This window comes from Ptychodera flava, unplaced genomic scaffold, assembly GCF_041260155.1.
Source record: "Ptychodera flava strain L36383 unplaced genomic scaffold, AS_Pfla_20210202 Scaffold_42__1_contigs__length_1331906_pilon, whole genome shotgun sequence".
In the NCBI taxonomy this organism is placed as follows: Eukaryota; Metazoa; Hemichordata; class Enteropneusta; family Ptychoderidae; genus Ptychodera; species Ptychodera flava.
In genome coordinates, this window is record NW_027248364.1 from 745,056 (window position 1) to 765,225 (window position 20,170).

General features: G+C 35.7%; 2 protein-coding genes and 1 long non-coding RNA gene across 3 annotated transcripts; 1 reads left to right on the forward strand and 2 right to left on the reverse strand.

The window, feature by feature from the left end:
• Nucleotides 1-1,776: 1,776 nt before the first annotated feature.
• Nucleotides 1,777-5,340, reverse strand: LOC139128041 (uncharacterized). Its single transcript, XM_070693904.1, has 2 exons — nucleotides 3,760-5,340; nucleotides 1,777-3,222 (listed from the first exon to the last, which is right to left on the reverse strand). Exons 1-2 carry the CDS (start codon nucleotides 4,384-4,386, stop codon nucleotides 3,073-3,075), a joined length of 777 nt encoding a protein of 258 aa, XP_070550005.1. The 5' UTR covers nucleotides 4,387-5,340; the 3' UTR covers nucleotides 1,777-3,072.
• A 40-nt stretch (nucleotides 5,341-5,380) lies between these two features.
• Nucleotides 5,381-8,033, reverse strand: LOC139128042 (uncharacterized). The gene is made up of 4 exons (XR_011551170.1): nucleotides 7,932-8,033; nucleotides 7,170-7,289; nucleotides 6,417-6,509; nucleotides 5,381-5,643 (listed from the first exon to the last, which is right to left on the reverse strand). It is a non-coding gene; the product is annotated as an uncharacterized lncRNA (long non-coding RNA).
• A 1,797-nt stretch (nucleotides 8,034-9,830) lies between these two features.
• On the forward strand, nucleotides 9,831-14,981 carry LOC139128047 (visual pigment-like receptor peropsin). The gene is made up of 3 exons (XM_070693909.1): nucleotides 9,831-10,031; nucleotides 13,910-14,020; nucleotides 14,886-14,981. The coding sequence occupies exons 1-3, from the start codon at nucleotides 9,938-9,940 to the stop codon at nucleotides 14,963-14,965; spliced, it is 285 nt and encodes a 94-aa protein (XP_070550010.1). The 5' UTR covers nucleotides 9,831-9,937; the 3' UTR covers nucleotides 14,966-14,981.
• The last annotated feature ends 5,189 nt before the right edge of the window (nucleotides 14,982-20,170 follow it).

Below are 20,170 nucleotides of genomic sequence, written 5' to 3' on the forward strand. Positions count from 1 at the left end.
CAACGCATAACAGCTGTCAGATTTAAATTTATTCTAGATTTTCTGATTTCGATTAATTCTCACATTATCATGAAAGTGTTACACGTTTAGCATTTCATAAAATATCATTGCATTTACATTTTAAAGTACAACTTTATCTGATAATATTTCGTCCAACTTTCAATAGTCCAAACATGTCAAACGTATGGCAATACATAAATTAGTGCCGCATTAACATTTAAAATACCCATTAATAAGTAACATCGTGTCGCAATAAATCATATAACTTTTCACACTCTCACGTTCTCAACAACAGTATACTGTAATATTACGGTGCATTTCATGGCATACCTTGCTGTAAACTAAAAATTAATGAAAGGTTGTAATTATTCGCCATATAGTGCAAAAAAGTGAACACTTCATGTAAAATGCTTCAATGAAACAGCTATTTTCAACACTTAGATTAAGCAGTTTGGGACTGACCAACATATATTTCAATGATACCGTTTGTAACCCATTCTTAGTTTTGAGCGGCGTTGAAATACTCATTAAAGAGGAACACCATTCACAATTATTTGGGTAGTACATGTGGACAGATTTTGTAAGGTGTTGACTAATTTTTCCTAGTTGTTTTCCATTTTTCGCATAAACTTAACCAATTACTTGGAGCAAAAATTCGAGCAAAGATTTTTAGCTAACCACAAGTTTCACCTCAATCCTGTTTGCCATAAATTTTGAACAACGTTTTCGGTCTCTTGTTGAATATAATTACATCTCTATCAGCTTGGTTTATAGAGCTGTAAGCAGTCACACCATCTTGGTTGACATAAAATACATCAGAGATGGTGTTGTGCACAGATATCACAATATCCGACTTTGGCAGATATGAGGACGCCACCACTCGGTAACTTAGATTAATGATCCACTCGGAACATTCAGTGACTTAGTCATCGGGAAACAATGGTTTAGATATCTGGATTTTCTGGTGTTGAAAGGGAATCGACTTGCAAGTCACAGGTATATTTTACATATATATCTACCTAACAAAACAGAAAGATAAATACTCATACAAGACCACGCAAATACATATATATCTTAACTCATATAATATATATATATATATATATATATATATATATATATATATATATATGATATATACATATATATATATATATATATATATATATATATATATATATATATATATATATATATATATATATAATCAGATTAAGCAACTTTCTGCCCTCCGTATGTAATTCTCACCCCTCTGTTGTAATGTTGTCGCCCTTTGTGTACCAATGTGCACGCGTATTTTTTTCCATTCAGTGGTACCTCCACTTTCGTTTGTACTTGTGTTGTTGTATAACTTGATTAAGGTCCTCTAGGCGCACCGAAACGTCGCTATTTTATTGTTACTCGGGATTCGAAGCAAGATGGACTTTGAACAACCCAGTTCTATAAGTCATCAGATTGTATGTATATATATATATATATATATATATATATATATATATATAATATATATATATATATATATATATATATATATATGTGACAGTCACCAGTAGAAATCAAATGTTATGTCACTTTTATCAAAATAGAGTTTTTAACACAAATGGAAAGAACACTAACCAAATATTGTTTGTGCAAAGTTTCACAGTTTTATTTCATTAACTTCCATGTAAAATTTGCCTTTGAAAAAGCCATACAGAAGCATTTGCATTCACATCACTCGCCTGTACAGTACCGGTACATCTTCAGCCACACATTCTGCACTGAGAGACATGTAAATTGATTGGCAATAGCAAAGTTGCATTTACAGTTATAGAATTACTATCACACGAAGAATGTTTTACTTGTACTGACATGAAAAAATTAAGATTCATGGATTTCTATTTAAAATTGGTTTCCATGGTAACGATTTTCAGATGGGAATAAGAAAAGAGTTGATGTACGAGTATTAAGCATGTGTGGAATTTACCCCTTCTCATAGGATTACATTTAGAATTGCTGGTTTACATGAACTTGAACTATTGTCATTTTCATGAAAATTTGCAGAAAAGGTCAGTCAAAAGAAATAAATAATAGTGATAAATAAAATTGCATGGTCATCGCACTTAAGCTTGAGATAAACAGCATTAAATGATTTTGTCCATAGAAAAAGTGTGGGTGAAAAAATGATCACTCAGCATTTTTTCTCATAAATGTTGAAATTCATGGTCTTGTATCTCACAAACGAGTGCAATGACCCTAATATATTATTACGCATTTTGATAATACTTTCAAAGAAGAATCCGAAACACAAAAATTTAGAGAAATGACAACACTTTCAATTTTACCGGTCGTATATTCTTCAGAGACTTCTTTGGGATTTCACAATGGAAACTAATTTTCCACAACAGTACATATGGCATTGCAGCAAAAACAGCCTTGAAAATTAAATAATTATGTACCACTGTCATGGGTTCAGGTTAAAAACATACAATGCTTTATTATTACTAGTGGACAAACTTTTCAACTGAGCTTCATGACAATTTTAAATTTCCATGGAAACCAATTTTCTGCAACATCATCCGTGAAGCAAATACAGACATGGGTTCAGGTCAAAATGCCCAATGCTTCATATCATTATCACAAGTCCACATGTGAAAAAGACAGTCACTGTATACATCCTATATCAGTAGACAAACGAACAACTTATCTCTTATAATTTTACATTTCCATGGAAACAATTGTTCATTTCCATGGAAACTATTTTACTGCAACAGTATCTGTAAGGCGATTACAGACATGGGTTCAGGTCAAAATGTCCAATGGTTTCATATCATTATCACAAGACCACATGTGAAGAAAGACATTCACTGTATACATCCCATGCTAGTGGATAAACTTTTCAATTGAGCTCTATAATAATTTTACATTTCCATGGAAACTATTTTTTCTGCAATCTATGGAGTGAACACAGACATGGGTTCAGGTCAAAATGTCCAATGGTTTCATATCATTATCACAAGTCCACTTGAGAAGAAAGACAGTCACTTTATATATTCCATAAAAGTGAGCAAAGTCAGTGTCACTATGCACATATTACACTGGTCTGTCTGGTAGAAATGGCAGTCTTCTGTCTTCGGGTATCCATCTGTTGTACATGGTGATCAGATGTTGTCTCTTTGCTGTGGAGATAATATGGAGTTGACGGTATGCTACAGGTACACCATCTGCACTGGGGTCAATTACCTGGAGAAATATAAATGAAATATTGTAAACAAAGTTGCCTGTTAATTTCATTTTCATAATATAAGAGGAAGATAATCAACACACAGACATGTACACTAAACATGTTTAAAGTAAGGGTTTTTTAACAACTCCACAGATTCAATGGTATAATATCAGAAAAAAACTGACACAATTTACCAAATACACGAGCAAAGACACGATCAAATATGTCAGATTATCTAGCCATGCAGAGCATATCGTCTCATAAACAGTGAATAAATTGCTTTGTACAAACTGAATAACATAAAAATATGGTCAATGAGATGGAGGCGCTCACACTTTTTTGCAGAATGGGTTTTAATACTATTATATATCAGAAAAAAAAAAATTAGGTACAAAATCCAGATACTTCTACGTGACAAATTTCATCAGTACTTTAAAAGATATACCTGTATTAAAGTATTTCTAAGTTATGCTAAATTTTGCTTGTTGTCAACTGACCTGTACCAGCTTATGGCTGCATATTTCAGAAGTTTAAGAGTAGTGCAGTATACTTACTATTTGAGGACTCTGCTGCCAATCTCCATCCCAGCACAGTGTTCTGACTTCGCATCTCACACTATTTGGTTGTCTGCAAGCTCTGATGTCATGCAACTGCTGGATACCAGGTAAGTCAGAATACTTTGCTGTTATAACATCTCTCCATTCACTAATGTCATCTGCCCCTGACAGGATATTTGCATTGCCATACATTCCGGCTATGTCTAGAAGTTCCGGCATGGTAAATACATCACTCACACGGTAAGTATGGGCAATACCGGCAAAAACCCAGTCTGGAATAAACTTTGTGTGACCTGGTAGCATGAAGGAGGCTCTACAGGAGTTAAACCTTGATGTCATCTCTTGTAACCATCCACTGAGATATTTGTTTTTGTTGATAGCTGCATTATCCATGAAAACTTGGACATCTCCTGCCCAGTCTGGTACTTTAGTATTGATATGCCTGGTAAGTAGTGACAGAGTGTGGTCTGCACATTTTGGTCCAAGTCTCTCATCAAACAGGAAAATATGGGCCTGTCCAGTACAGTGATCAACGATACAACAAATGTCAACATTCAGTTTCATTTTGTAGTAGGTACTTGCTGGTTGAGCTGATCTACCCCAGTATGGTATCTGTTTAGTCATTTGATAATCGAGGGACAACACAGCAACAAAACTGTCTTTAAGATCATTAAGTTTGGCCCTCTCATCATCTGACAAATTGTCTTTATCTTCAAGCTGCCTTATTCTTTTACCTTGAGTGTAGCATTTGTTTACAGTGTCTTTGTAGTATCTGTATCCTTGCTGACCTGTTCTTTGTGTTTCTGTAATTCTTCTTCAACTGATTTCTTGTTATTTTCAAGTTTAGTCATTTCTTCTTCATCGGCATTTCCAGGCTGAGTTTTTCTCCTCATGATGGCTGTAGTTGAGGAGATCCTTTGAAGCAATTCCTTGCAAGTATCACAGTAATCAGTTTGATGTGGCATAATCCCATGTTTTGGTCTGTGTCCATCAGCCATCTTTTTGCAGAAGAGTTACTACATGTTGACTTGCCTTGTTCATTTTGTGTACGGTTAAACTCACCAACAACTGATGATTTCATTTTAATGTCAAAATTACTTTCATCAGGCTTTGGAGTATTAATCCTACTAAATTTGGGTGTGAAAAAGTACTGAACCAATGATGAATTAGATCTGCCATTGTGTTGACTGTTCATGTCAACAAAGCTTAGAAACTGTTCTTGTAGATCTGTCTTTGCGTGATTACTTGGTTTTCCAACCAGTCCATGTTGTGGTTTCTCTGCAACGACTTCCACTCTTTCATTTTCACCGACAGTGGACCACCACTGATGAAAGGTTTCTTGGACTGCACGTGGCATTATGACATTCTTTTCAAGTCTCTGATTGACAACTTCTTGCTTGGTGATTATTTGTGTGGGTTCCTGCTGTAGATTTCTTTTAACTTCTCGTAACTTTGCTAGTCTTTCAGAACCTACTCCTAAAACTTGAACTATGCATGGTTGACAAAACTGATAATTCCCAAGTACATCAAACACATTTTCGAGGAGCCAGTCATTTTCTATGCTGATGTTTCGATGATGCTTTTATCTCTTCTTGGGATGTGGGTAGTTGATCAGCAGGATGTATAATGGATGTGAAACTCCCCTTAGCACTGTTGAGAATGGGGGAACACTTACTACATGGGTATCTTGGAGCCTTTTCATTTCTGTCAAGTTCTTGTAAATGTCTGGAAAGCTGTGGTTTTAACATGTATGCCCCTCTTGCAAATCCTTCCAAATAATTTTCTAACTGATTCTCACTTCTGATTTCTCTTGCAGATGGAGAAAAGTCTGAATCTTGTGAACTCTTGTAGCTGGAGCACTGGGATTCCTCTTGTGACATACTGAAATATAAGAACAAAATAAAATCAATTTTTTTCAGCTGTCTTGGAAATATCAAACTGACAAATAAAGTATACAATGATTAGCTGCCTAGGTTGATCAGTTCCTTAGCTAGTGTTGGCTCAGTTAGTTGACATCTCTTCAAATAAACATTATGTACAGTGAGAGCTTCAATCACTAGATGATACCCTGTTACAGACATGCTATACTGGAATTGTGTCCAATTTGACTCTGTGTGATATAAGTATTGTCCGGGTGTTTAAATCTGTTTACCAAATGTCTGGCATCATTCAATATACCACACCAATCTCCTGAATGAAATTACACTGCTGAAGTGTAAACATCAAGTAAAAGGTTCTGTGCTTGCACCTGTCATTGTGTTTGGAACCATGATCCAAAGATGCATTGGATTAACACACACAGTACAAATAATATTTATGGCCCTGATATGCATTTTGGAGCCAAAGGTGTATGGCAGGCCATTCCGGGTCCGTGTTAACTCACAATTATGATAATACTAAATACTACAGACATGTGGAGGAGATACACAGCATAACACCAGATACCAAGTGCAAAAGTCTTTTCTTTTGGCAGCATAACCTTTTCAGTGTGGCTCATATTGGAAATATTTGCTACAAATAGTCTGCTATGTCAAAAATAACTTGAAATATATTTTCTACATCATATTTTATTACCATCTGACAGGAAATTCTGGTATATAATCAACAATGCAGACCTTTGTGACATGATATTTATATACAACAATGACACTTACTTTAAATGTGGACAGCAAGGACTTTAGGCAGCTATGGAAAACTATGTTGGCATCAGAATAATTAATTTCAATTTATACACATGGCACTTGAACCTGAAAGAATGAAAAGAAAATTGATTAGTAAATAACAATAAGTTTTTAGGATTTAAGAACAGTCAAAGGTTTTGCAATCAAATCTTGATGAGAATTTTTCTACGCAAAATAGGTAGGTCTAGCCTGCTAGCATGCTACAACTGTCAAGATTGAACTAAAGTGACAAAGTAATTGTACAGTAATTCAGCTAGCTATCAAATTACTGTTGTAAGTCCAAGCTGGGCATAAATGTTCTAGAATTCAGTCAATCAATTCATAAAGTAGAAATCTTGAACAAGGTTTTCTGACAGTAAAAAAAGGAACATGACCAAAATCTACTAAATATCTGCATCGTCCACAGAAAATCTTAACACATGCTCTACCACAACAGAACTTACCTGCATGCCAGTTATCAAAACAAACAGTGACATAATTGATTTTACATTTTTAGTGTTTCAAAATCTTTCTATTATTTTAGTTCACTTTCTGATCAAGTCGCTTTTTATGAATTACTGCAAACAACATACAAATAAACCCAGGCCATCTTTATGAACTGAGTGTCAAGGCAATATAAACAGATTTTTTTAAGTCTGAATAATGAGCAGTACTACTACTAGTTGAAACAAAACTCTAGCCCCCAATAATATTATCAGCTGTACAAACACAGACAAGTATACTCACGTTATTAGACTGCAGTGATGGGTCTGTTCAAACACGTCAGCATAATTTTGACAACACAAACTGCAAGCTGGTCTGTTTATACTCTCGGACTGGATCATCCCATGGCAACCATTATCTACCCTGAAAGAAAACACATGGTAACCTAAACGAAAACACATAGTGATACAAATTATCGAAAATAAATTGGGTCGACACGCATCGAATGTCAATCATCCAAGCGAGTAGTCAATGGGGGCGCCATGCGCCGAGTCGGCATGTCGTCAAAATGAAGTGAAATCAGTCTATTTTCAAAGTTATGAATTTCATAGCTAGGTATGCGACAGACTGAGAAAATAATTCATAACGATAGCAGCCTAAACAAGCCTTCAACCAGTTTTAAACATGATTTAGGACGTCTTCACATATTACATGTACACAAAAAAAAATCCGAGCCGAGCGAATGTGTTTAATATTGCTGTCACCTTCCTTTGTTTTGAACATGTGGGTTCGATAGCTATATGACCATGATGCGAAAACTCAGACTAATCTCGCTCATTTTCTTCTTGAAGTCAACAACATTGAATTTGTGTTCCGCAAGAGACATGATTACATGTGTTTGACGGCGACTGATCTTGGAAAGTGGCTCAGCTGTCACAAAATCAATACGTGAATCGAACATATCGAGAACGTGTTTCAGCAAAGGCTAGCTGAATGTCACCCGGTCTTGTTTTCATTTTATTGTTGGCGGTTGCAAATTACTATTAGCTGATTAAATATACGTACCTATTCAGCCTTCACTAAGGAAGAGCCATGTCCATGCCATAACTTCCATAAGCCATGCCATTCCAATTCCGGGCCGTACATGTCCAATGACTCGAGGTTGATGACTGAATGTTGACATCATGTAAAACTTCCGGGGCACATAATGACATGACCTGAACTACGACCTCTGCTTGTTTCAACTACGTGCAATGCGGAACTTCTCCTTTACTTTCCATATTTTATTAACGTTCAAAACATACTAATGCTACATTTTTTGACATTTTTGAAATTATCTCAACAACGGAAGCAAGGACTACTTGCGTATTTGATCATCTACCATCCCAGCGTAGCTGGACATGTGCTTACGTACAGCGTACACGCGTACGTACGCATACGAATGTTCAGTGCGCTCTATCTCCGTTTGGAACAAGTGACATAATATTCGATTTCTACTGGTGACTGTCACATATATATATATATATTATTATATATTATATATATATATATATATATATATATATATATATATATATATATATAATATATATATATATATATATATATGTATCAAATAGCCTACCTTTATGAAGCCTATGTGACTGCAGTGCAGCACGATAGACTTGACTTGTGATAATGACAATGACTACAATGTGACAAAATGGACAAGAAAATGTGGTCGAAAACAAATAAAGAAAAAACGCGGTCAGTGTGAAGATTTGTACCATGTTAGTTGCTGTTGGTTCACAATCGTTGAATCATTTAGGGTGATTCGTTTCAGTTCTTTAGATTCATTAACTTTCAAGTTGTTTGGTCATGTATATGATATATGGGTGTACGATGGCAAGCGTGTATGTATGCGTTTATATGTATTTACATGTACATGTATGTGTGTCTGTGCGTCTGTTTTTACATCAGTTTATCAATGCCATGTAAAAAGACGGGTCGATAAATTTCAAGATGCTAACATGCTCTTGATTGCCATTGAGGAAATAGCCGTTCTTTGAAAATAAACGCGTGATTTGATACTATTTTGATGTTTTTCTGAGATCAAACATCTTTTATGTGCACACCAATTTCTGTGCAAATTGAGGCAACATTGCATCTGCCTCGTTTACAATACTTCACAGCGTGTGAACACTTTCATTGCCTCAATATACTCTATCTTTTTCATGATGTTATAGCTTTGATAACTATGGCCTCATAACAATATCAAAACCATTCAACATATGCCCATATGACTCTTGCATTTAGAATTGGTAAACTGGAAACCCGAACTCAAGGCCGTCCTCTTGAAGTCTTTGATTCGCTTTTCTTACAGCATATGAAATGAGTGGTTGTTCTTCAGATTCAACGGAATATAGTGTGTAACAGAAATAAAGAGTTTGATGCAATTCATATAAAGATACCACTAGAGGAATTATTTTTTAAACTTAACGATCCTCAATAAATAAATAAATAAATAAATAAATAAATAAATAAATAAATAAATAAATAAATAATGGGTTCCTTTAACACATACTGGTATATTTGCATATATGTTTTATACACACCTATATGTTTCCGTGTGTATGACTTGATGTGTTAAAAATACAGCTACACTATATCGCAATTACAGCTTGAAAGCCGTGTAGCATGAGATGCTGCAAAAGTAGTACACAGTAGAAAACTTATGGTGACTGACAAAATATAAAATAGACTGTAAATTTAGAAAATAATAAGAAATTCGTTGTACAGAAAGAAAATGTAATACGAAGAAAACAAATTGCAAGGCAGGCAGGTGGCAGATGTTAATAGGCAATAAGAAATGGGAGTCGTCAATTTGACCTTTGACCCTTTATTTCATTAAATGACGTCAGTTCATGTTAACTTGTGCTGAGCTGCATGATGGTTCAGTTTGACTAATCTTCAGCGGTAGCTGATTACATCACTTTAGAACACTGTCATTGATATTGACTCAGTGCTGGGAACAGACAACATTGACCATCACGTCGTATTTGATAACAGTCGGGAAGAAATAAATTGAAAAGATGAGTCTGGACTTGAAGGAGTCGATGGCTGAGACACACTCTAAATTTTCGGATGCAAGCAATGTTGCCATGGGTACATATCTTCTCGTAGCGGGTAAGTTACTTGATGTTCACAAAAGTATGGTTCATTTCACAAATGCTTTCACTAGTCTTATCAATCGAAAAATGGTCGGAGCTGCCTTGATAAATGGCAGTGAGAGAGAGAGAGAGAGAGAGAGAGAGAGAGAGAGAGAGAGAGAGAGAGAGAGAGAGAGAGAGAGAGAGAGAGAGAGAGAGAGAGGGGGGAAGAGAGAGAGAGAGAAGGGGAAGAGAGAGATTAATTTTTGATCGACTAATTTTCAAACAAGCGAAGAGGAAGTCTGATGCCAATCCTGGTTTTTTCTGTTATTTCACCCAACGCCGTGCAATTATTATAAAACTTTTCAGGATGTCCGTTGGATAGTTTCCAATATAATTAAAACAAGAAATAGTTTTCGTCGGCGTGGCAAAATATATCGTGTAGTTTTGTACATGTATTTTAATTGGAATGCGATTTCACAGTCGTTATTTAAATACAGAATATTGCAATGCTTTCATATAACTTGCTTTCTGTTCTGTTCTGTCTGTTCTGTTCTATGCATCGGATATTTTGATAAATTCGTGGCAACTGTGAAATTGAACAGGAAAGCTTGCTTTAGTCATACTCATGCGTTGAAAGGATGTATTTTTCAGAGCCATTCCGCTATCATTTGTGCTTACATTTGGACGCAGGTGTTCAATGCGTATTGCGATACGTCGCTCGTAATGTTTGTAAGATTTTAATGCTTTTAATCAACACACGCTGAAAAGTGGGATTTTATCGTAATGTGCGACGGCAGTCATGTGTTATGATAACGAATCATTGCACGCTAAGCGTTGCATTGACGTAGACCGAGTGGAAATATTCCCTTATTGGTTGTTGTCATACACATACGTTGACGTAAAGTCACACAGTAATTTGCAGAGACAGGGACAGGATAATGATCGATTAACCTGTGAAATTGTCACAATTCATACTTTTGTATACTTGTCTTGTTCACTCATTCAAAGTCCCTTGACACTGGGTTCAACATTCTGAAAGTAGTAATAATAGACCGTGAGAATGAAACCACTTGGTTATTACACAGTGAATTGAAATACGTGGTTAAGACGGCTATGCATTGTGAATGATATGAAATTATGGCAGATGACTCATTAAAGCGTTGAGAATGTCATTGAATGCAATCAGTACTGAGGATTACAAAGACGAGATCCACACGACACGTATAACATCCTTGTGTTGGATTTCTGGTCGCTAATGATCGCCGAGATAGAAAACGATAAAGTCGCTGATATCTCTGAGTATTCAACAACGGACTAAGGTGAACGAACTCAGAAAAAAACGTACAGAGGCATGAATTGGTTCTCATATAAGTGCTTCAAATTACAGTAGCTGTATCTTTCAATGATATTTGATTTGGGTTTCTTCCAAGGAAATAAAAACAACTTATTTTTCTTCCTAAATATGTTCAAATACTCAGTATAAACTTGCAATAACAACACATTGTCTACATTATGCAAATGATGTTATTGGCAGTGAAGTTCTGGTCCGGACTAAAATTGCTGTCAACGATAACAATAAAAGTTACACATATACGGTCCACGGTGGCATGTTTACACTATTAATTTAGTCCGACAAGAAATGTATTTTATAGGAAGAGCAAAAATGTTAGAAATGCATTAAAAAGGTAGAAACTAATGGAGCTTCATTATTACAGCAGTGTTGCGTTGATATCTTGAAAGCATTCTTTCATCACAACCGGTAATGTTGACTTTTAAATTTTGCGAAATCAGAAAGGAAAACACGAACTTTTCGTATCACTGTACTTTTCGAAACATCCGTTGCGTTATTTACACTCTCGTAGTCAGTGTTATGGATGAATGCCTTGTTTTAACCCTTTGAGCGCTCTAATTTTTCCCGCCAAAATTTTAGTGCAACATTTTACCAATTTTTATAAATTTTTCAGTAACTTTTTGATAATTTTGGACCAAATGGACATCACGTTTCATTGGCTACAGTTTTTATCAAAATTTTGGCAAAAATCTGGGAAAAAACTGACTTCGGTTTATTTTTAAAGGGCACAAGAATTGACTTTGACGCTCGAAGGGTTAAAACTTTGTAAGCATATACTGAAGTGTATGCGTGAAGGGTCCTGCGTTCCCACCTATCTTCGAATGTACTCCTTGAAAAACTTAGAATAGTGTCAGTCAAAAAGATAAACCCTTCACACTGCATGAAAACCCAATAATTCAGATAAATTCACATTAATGAGTTGCCTGTATTATAGTATAATACACGTGAATTCACATGAATCCACATGAATACAGGCTTGCTGAATACAAAAAGTGGATTCTTGACTGTATTCATCTGTATATGCACTCTTCAGCTAAAATACAGGCAATAATCCATGTTAATACAGTAAGTATTATAGGGTTTTTATGCAGTGTCACATTTCTTGAAATGTCGGGTCTAAGGGTCGCACCCATTACTTGTGCGATTTTGCCGTTACTGACGCAATTGCAGGCTCAAATAATGAGTGTGCATTAAAATGAATTTGTTAAAGATGCCAATGGGAAAATATAAAGGCCCATCTACTCAGATTGATTTGACACCGTGTGAGAAGAGCGTTTGGTCCAACATTCTATCGAGTCTAAATAAAGTCTAATAATAAATGAAGAGTCCATTATTCCTAAAATTAAAGTTTCTTTTAAATGTTCAAAAATAGAAAAACATCCACCAGGAAAGTGTCAAGCCGCGTCTACTCAGATTAACATAGAGTCAATTATTGCTCTGATTAAAAAAGGTCATGTATCCTTTCCTATCACAAGCTTTGCCACGTGCCGAATTAATTTTCTTGCAAGTCGTGTTCAAATGATTTAACTGAAAAATAATATCGTCCAAAATTTAAACGATTTCAGTGGCTTACAAGTTACGAAATTAATTAATACCTGGTGACATTAATCATTAATGTTAAGTCAGGACGTACTATCAATTCTATAGAGTTCCTTTCAGAACGGATAAAGCTGGGTGATTGGAACGCTACCAAGTCATCATTTCCGATACAATATACAGAGGATGAGTGCTGAATTACTTCACGATGAATTGCGTCTTTCAAATTGATTACTTTCGCAAAGCCTATTAGTTTGTTCCAACCAAATCTAATATCTCTGCCCGCTAAATACGATCGACATTCTCTCAATGGGTCAAAGGTCAAATCGTCTATCTTATATTAAACGTCACACAGCTTGGTCGATCCCATTATATAGTACATACATGAACTCTAATTGTATTATGTCAAATTCTACATTCCTGTCAAATATTAGTTAAATAATGTTTCCTTTTTTCAGTCATGAGCAACTTTATGCAATGAATTCGCAATATCCATGATTAAAAGAATTAGTAAATAAGTGACTGATCAACTCAAAGTTTACCTTTTGAAAACCATTTCCAGTGGCGTTAACTCCTGATATATCATCGGTATCATACCGTTTGTATTGCAGGCTGGATATTGTTTTTTATACAAATCAGTTAATGGATAATAACGTACTTTACCTGCTTGCCATTTGTCATGTCACGTGACACTGTTTTAAGAATTGAACAAGAACGCCAGAAACAAATAACATCAGCATTTTGTGAACGGTAGTACTAATGATAAAACTGGATAAAACCAAGATCAACACCGCCACCATCAGCACATCACTAATGATCAGTACCATCAACACACTGCAACTATCATCACTATACTTCTTCTCCTCCTCCTCATCATCATCATCATCGCCCTCATAAACTCATTGACTTCATAGACTGTAGGAGTCCTGGGTAGAATTGCTCAACTTAATCCGCTACAATAGGAAGAATACCGATATGACTTTCTGTCAATTATTTTACCTTCAATTTCTATTAATCTCTTTCAGCCATACTAGCAATGCTTGGTAACAGCTTTGTAATCGAAATGTTCCGAAGACACCGAGAACTACTGTCACCTACAACAACACTGCTGATCAGCCTTGCCGTGGCAGACCTCGGTAAGATCACACCATAAATCAACTATTCGTTCATCTCATATAACCTCGGAAGTCGTTGGAAAGAGACTTTCCTTTACGACTCTTTACTTCAAATAACCTCGTATAAATATCTCCTTGGTTATTGTCGATAAAATTCGACTCTGTTGCCAGGCAACTAGTGATAGAACACACAATTACGTCTTTTGCTTGCCTTTTTGTCTTACCGCCAAGCTAGATGTCTGTCTGTGAGTTTATCTGAGTTTATCCATAAACCTGTATGTCATTGTCTGAGTCAGAAATTATCTGTAAGCATTCACGTATATCTGTATGGGAGACAAAATAAAGCTTGAAAGAAAGTGATGGAACGAGTAACATTGAATACATGTATCAAGTGAAAGGTCCGAATTCTGATATAAAATCTTGACAACTCTGGAATTTAAAGAGGGTGAAAATTTGTCACGGAAATAAAGCGAGATATGAAATAACTACATGTTTGAACTCATTCTAGCCGCTGGGGATACTTACACTAAAATCCAATTTACTTGTGACATCATTAAAACCCTCTCAGATCCTATAAATTGCAGAAAAGAAATTTTTAAACCGAATCAATTTTATTCCTGAAATGGTAATCTGAAGTTATGCTTGTTCTGGTTTCTCTAGCAACCAAATCTCATCTGAATATGCTATTGACATTTATAAGTTAAATTGCATTTCATCCTAATTGATTTTGTTTAATTTCGATAAATGAAATTAAATGTTCCCTTTTATGAGGAGATTTTCCTGTAAACTGAAACCAACTGGATTAAATTGAGAGTTTAACCAATACTGAATACAGCTGCTAATAAATCTTCTGGAAGTATGTCTTTTTATTCACTTTTCCCTTCAGGAATGGCAGTCTTTGCCATGCCCTTTCCAAGTTTATCCAGTTTCGCCGATGGATGGTTGTTCGAAGATGCCGGCTGTTAGTGCAATGGATTTGTCGGGATATTCTTTGGGTTGCAGGTATTGGAAACCTGGCTGTCAACAGTGTCGCTCGTTACCTTGTTATCTGCAGACAAGATCTTCGTAAGTGGCCATTTTCTTTCAATTGCGTTTTATCTTTTACCGCAGAGCTCAAAAGAAGCGCTGTCAATGGTATCACGTGACTCTTACTGAGCTGACAAGGCTGTTGAAAGAGTCTAAGTATGACGTCATTGACGTGCTGAACACTGTAGTATGGTTATTTCTAAAATCTTAAACGTGCGAAACTATGGCTTTCAAGTACACTTGTCATGACAAAGAAAGTGCTCGAAAGCCGGCATCTGGGGTTAAGTCGTTATCATCAAACGGCTGAAGACATGTTGGTTTATGTATCTCAGTCGTGTATGGTGTGTGCATGTTAACGTTACCTACTAAGGCTACTTACTTGAAATCATTGTGTGGTATATCTTGTCATGCCAGTGAGATAAAAGATAAGATTTGTGAACTATTTGAATCAAATTCAGAATTGCTGCATATCTCTTTGAGTGAGCTGCATAGAAGATATAAGTACAATGTTTGATGTAATGGGGTTTGAGTCAAAGAGTATATATAAGGTACTTTAATAAGTAGTGATTTAAATTGAGTAGATGAACTGCAACTAGCCAAGCAATACTGTGTGTACAATGACATGACGGGGGTAGATTGTGTAGCAAATTTGTAAACCTCAATTGCAATGTGAAGAAGGCAATAAGAGCGACGCTGACAAGACATAATAATAATAATAATAATATATAATAATTTATTTATTGCCATATGCATTAAATACAATGGAAATTGATTTTTCACGTGCGCATCAGTGAAAGAATTAAAAATATCATAAACTGGAATAAAAATACTAAAAATAAACACACGTTAAAATACAAAGACTAAAAATACGAAATGTGAAACTAATATATTACATTTGATTTAAAATTCGAACTGCTGATGGATAAAAACTCTTGCGAAAGCGTTCAGATTTTGTTCTGATGCATCGATAGCGACGCTCAGAAGGTAAAAGTTCAAAATATTTATGGGCTGGATGATTTTCATCATTAATGATAGATGTGGTTTTCCGAATGGTCCTGGAACGATAAATTGATGGCAATGAAGGTAAATCTGAACCAATGATCTTCTCTGCAGTGCTAATGACTTTTACTAGTGAATGAAACTCTGCAATAGTGATATTTCCAAACCAGACTGTTATAGCATATGTTAAAATACTCTCAATTGTAGTGCGGTAAAAGTTAATCAAAATGACAAGACTCATGCCAAATTTCTTCAGCGTCTCAAAAAATACAGGCGTTGCTGAGCTTTCTTAATTAAAGACTCTGTATTTGTCTGCCAAGACAAAGCATTAGAGAGTTGGATTCCAAGATATTTAAAACAGACACAATTTCAACCTCACTGCCTTGAATCACGATGGGAATAGTTGGCTGACTGACTTTCCTAAAGTCGATAATGATTTCTTTTGTTTTACTGACATTGAGTTCAAGATCGTTTGTATCACACCATTCCACTAAGTTAACGATTTCTTTTCTGTAATTTGACTCATCATTATTATTGATCAATCCAACTGCTGAAGTATCATCTGCAAATTTTACCATTACATCTTCCTCAAACATGCTTGTTGATGTTGATCTCCAGTCATTATCTTGGGTTGTACACTGTTATCATCAGTCCAGTATCATGGGTGTAGATTGAACGCCAGTATAATATGGAGCCTGGATCAATTTGTCAAAATTTCTACATGTATGGAGGTCTGATCAGTCTGTAAAGCGGCGCCACTGTCATAATGTCAAGGTCATTATCATCAGGGTTGGCCAGTTCACCTCAGTGAAAATTAATAATTGTGTTCAGTTAACTAGGTCAAGGCTATTACTGAGCTGAGTGACTGATGTAACAAGTTACATGTAATGGCAAAAGATGAATTTTTAAGAAAAACAGACTTAGTAATACATCAAAGTATAATACAACAAATCTGTGTCCCTGTATGGTACCGTATAGTGACAGTATGTCAGGATATGGCTGACTTTCCAAAACTGAACATTTGATGTCTTTGGTGGTCCTGTCTCAAACTTGTCTCCATAGAAACTGTGTGCAAAGTGACACAGTGGAGATATTTATCTTATTAATGATTCACTCTACCTGCACTGTGTTATAGTACATTGCCTGTACATATAGATTTATCATCCATTTGTTCTCTGTAAAATGAGCAATATTGATATTGATAGCAAGTCTGTCAATGCTGAATCATTTATTACATTACAAAGACTGGCAAATAATTCATCAACCCCTGCAGCTATCCATGTATTAGTATGGATGTCAATTTTGCTTAGCACAGTCCTTCATCATAATCAGTCAACTTTATATGTAAGTTCTTCAACTTGTTTGAAATTTGCTCTGTTTTTGATTATTTGGCCACTTTTCAATAATTTTATTTAAAGAGAGTTAACATTTTCAGTAGTTTTCACCATTTGGCAACCCCACAATTTGACCGCCTCTGTAAATTCAAAGATTCCACAGTTGAAATATTAATGTTTGTACATAGATAAGTTACCAGGTATTTTTGTGACTTGTTTTTGACAAGTATTGTTTCTAATGTAAATATAAATGAAGTGAAGTCCTATTGTCCATTCTCTTTGGTTTGTGATGCAATTCCTTAGAAATGTCGACCCATGATACACTGCAATGAGATTTTAAATTTGTGTCCTGCACTATTCGATTGTTACAATCATGTTAACATAAAACAAACTTGAAACTTTTTTGAAAAAAAAATTACTGTATGGGCGTCAGATGCTAATCCTTATGGTGCATGATTGATGACGGCCTGTCAGTATTTCATGATCATACATATAGCCTTTATTCAAGTGATGACATATGGCATGCCTTGAGTATTTAACCCTTTGACTGCCAAAGTCAATTTTTGTCACCTTTATAAAATATAACACAGACCATTTTTTAGGTCCAAACATTTTTTTGGTTAAAAACTGTAGCGTATGAAAATTGCCGTCCATTTGGTCCAAAATTATCAAAAGAATTACAAAAAAAATTATAAAAAATGCTGAAATTTTCACTGAAATTTTGCTAGGAAAAATTACAGCACTCAAAGGGTTAAATTGCAAAGAAATTTTGGTGATAGTGATGTGAAGCTAATGAATATTGAGTGTTTTTTCTCAGAGAATTAATTCAATTAATTAAATATCTAGATTGTAGAATGGTTATTGTCACATTGATCAGTTTTTCTTCATCATGGAAATTCTCCAAATTGTGAGTGAGATGTCAGTGTGTTGTGAATTGAATTGGTACACGTCTTTGAGTTGCATTCATGCATTCAAAAATCCTGAGTGACCTTCAAGCAGAGTTTGGTATTGAAAGACCAGAGACCTTTGATGTGTGTTGACAACATCTTCAATGGGGGCCTAGTAGGTGTTTGTATGCACTGCTACAGTGGATCTCTTCTATCACTTGGGGGCCAGTGTATGGGGCTGTATCTTATTGCCTGGCAACAACCATGACTTTGCATATTTATCTCCTTGAAGCAACCTGAAAGTAGACTTTCTCCAAGTCTCTAGGCAGAGTATCAATATCAAAAAGTAATTACAGCAATATATACTTGTACCCGGCACACTACTGGGCACACTGTCAGTTGAATATAATCATGCCTGAAACTGCTGGATATGTCAGAGAATTTAGGCCAAGTGACCCATGCCAGTCTGGCAGAAATGTGCTCCATTATCATCGTATAGCTGCTACATTGATATGTCAATAGACTTCTGTAACCATGTATGGACTGTTCTATAAATAGACCTGCATATGAATAATATGCATATCTATTGACATGACATGTCAAATGTCATCACATACTTCATTCTATCTGCTTGCCGTCATTGCATATTGATCAAATGGTTAATTAAGTAATTGTGTTCAAAGCTATGGATAGATTAGTGAAACTGAAGACTGCTGATGGCAAAAATGGTTAAAATACATGTTCTTATTGTGAGGAAGCTAGTAGTAGTAGGGAAGAGTCACGGGTAGTCAGTGGTAAAGCAGGTACAAGTTGATTTATTCAAAGATTGATATGTTTTATAATTATGCGAGCTAAATAAGCGACCCTGATCCTTTCATAATTGGTTGGCTCAGCAACAGTTCTGTAGCAATGACCCTTAACCCCAGTACCATTGATACACCACAGCATAGCACAGGGTGTTCACATAGTGTTATGTAGGTCATTTACCCCACACTCATCATGACCTGAGTTCAATTAGTCTAGAACATTCTCAAGGTCACTGCCCTTAATGACCTCACAACCTTGAATTCAATTAGTCATGTTTGGAATGTTCTGGAAAGTTGATTAGTTGTGTAAGGGAGATAATTTTAGAACAGTAATTAGCATGTCAATAAAAGTTCTAGATTGTTCTTACATGCCTTTATAAAAGGGACGTGCACAGCTTCCAGTCAGACTTTGGGATCGTGTCTCTTGTGTGTTACTAAACTCCAGCAGTAGTCATTCTCAAGACTTTTCAAGACCTTCACTGTCAACGCTGGATTTATACTGTGGACTTTGTGCAGCTTCAAGCCTGCAAGCCAAAGGACTGTTCATTCATCCGACTGACTGTTTCAACTCTGAGACTGGAGCTTTGCCGTCCCAGCTGAGATAAGTAATCTGTACACTTTTAAAGCTTGTACTCTATCCCTGACTTAGCATTAGTTTTATTTTTGTAATAAATTTTGTTTAAACGTTAACTGCTGAGTTCACCCTTTTGTTCGTTTTCTCTGCACGTAACAAATTGGGGGCTTGTCCGGATACGAACATTTTGAGCCGTTTGACAACATTTTGCCAGCCTTTTTAAAACTACTGTATACTGTGAACTCAGCGAAATTTAATCATGGCGGAATTTAAACCAGAGGAAATGGATGACCTTGATCAGGACACATTTGATTCCCTCAGAAAAGACGACCTCATAACACTGGCCAATTTCCTTAAAGTAGAAGTCAAAAGATCTATGCGCAAGAGGGAAATACAGTACCGTATTGCCAAACATCTAGTTGATTTAGGCCAATTTGAGGAATCCACATTGAAAGATTATGAGCCCGAGTCTACCTCTGAACTCAGAAAATTAGAATTAGAAATGCAGACAAATTTGGAGATCAAGAAACTAGAATTACAAATAG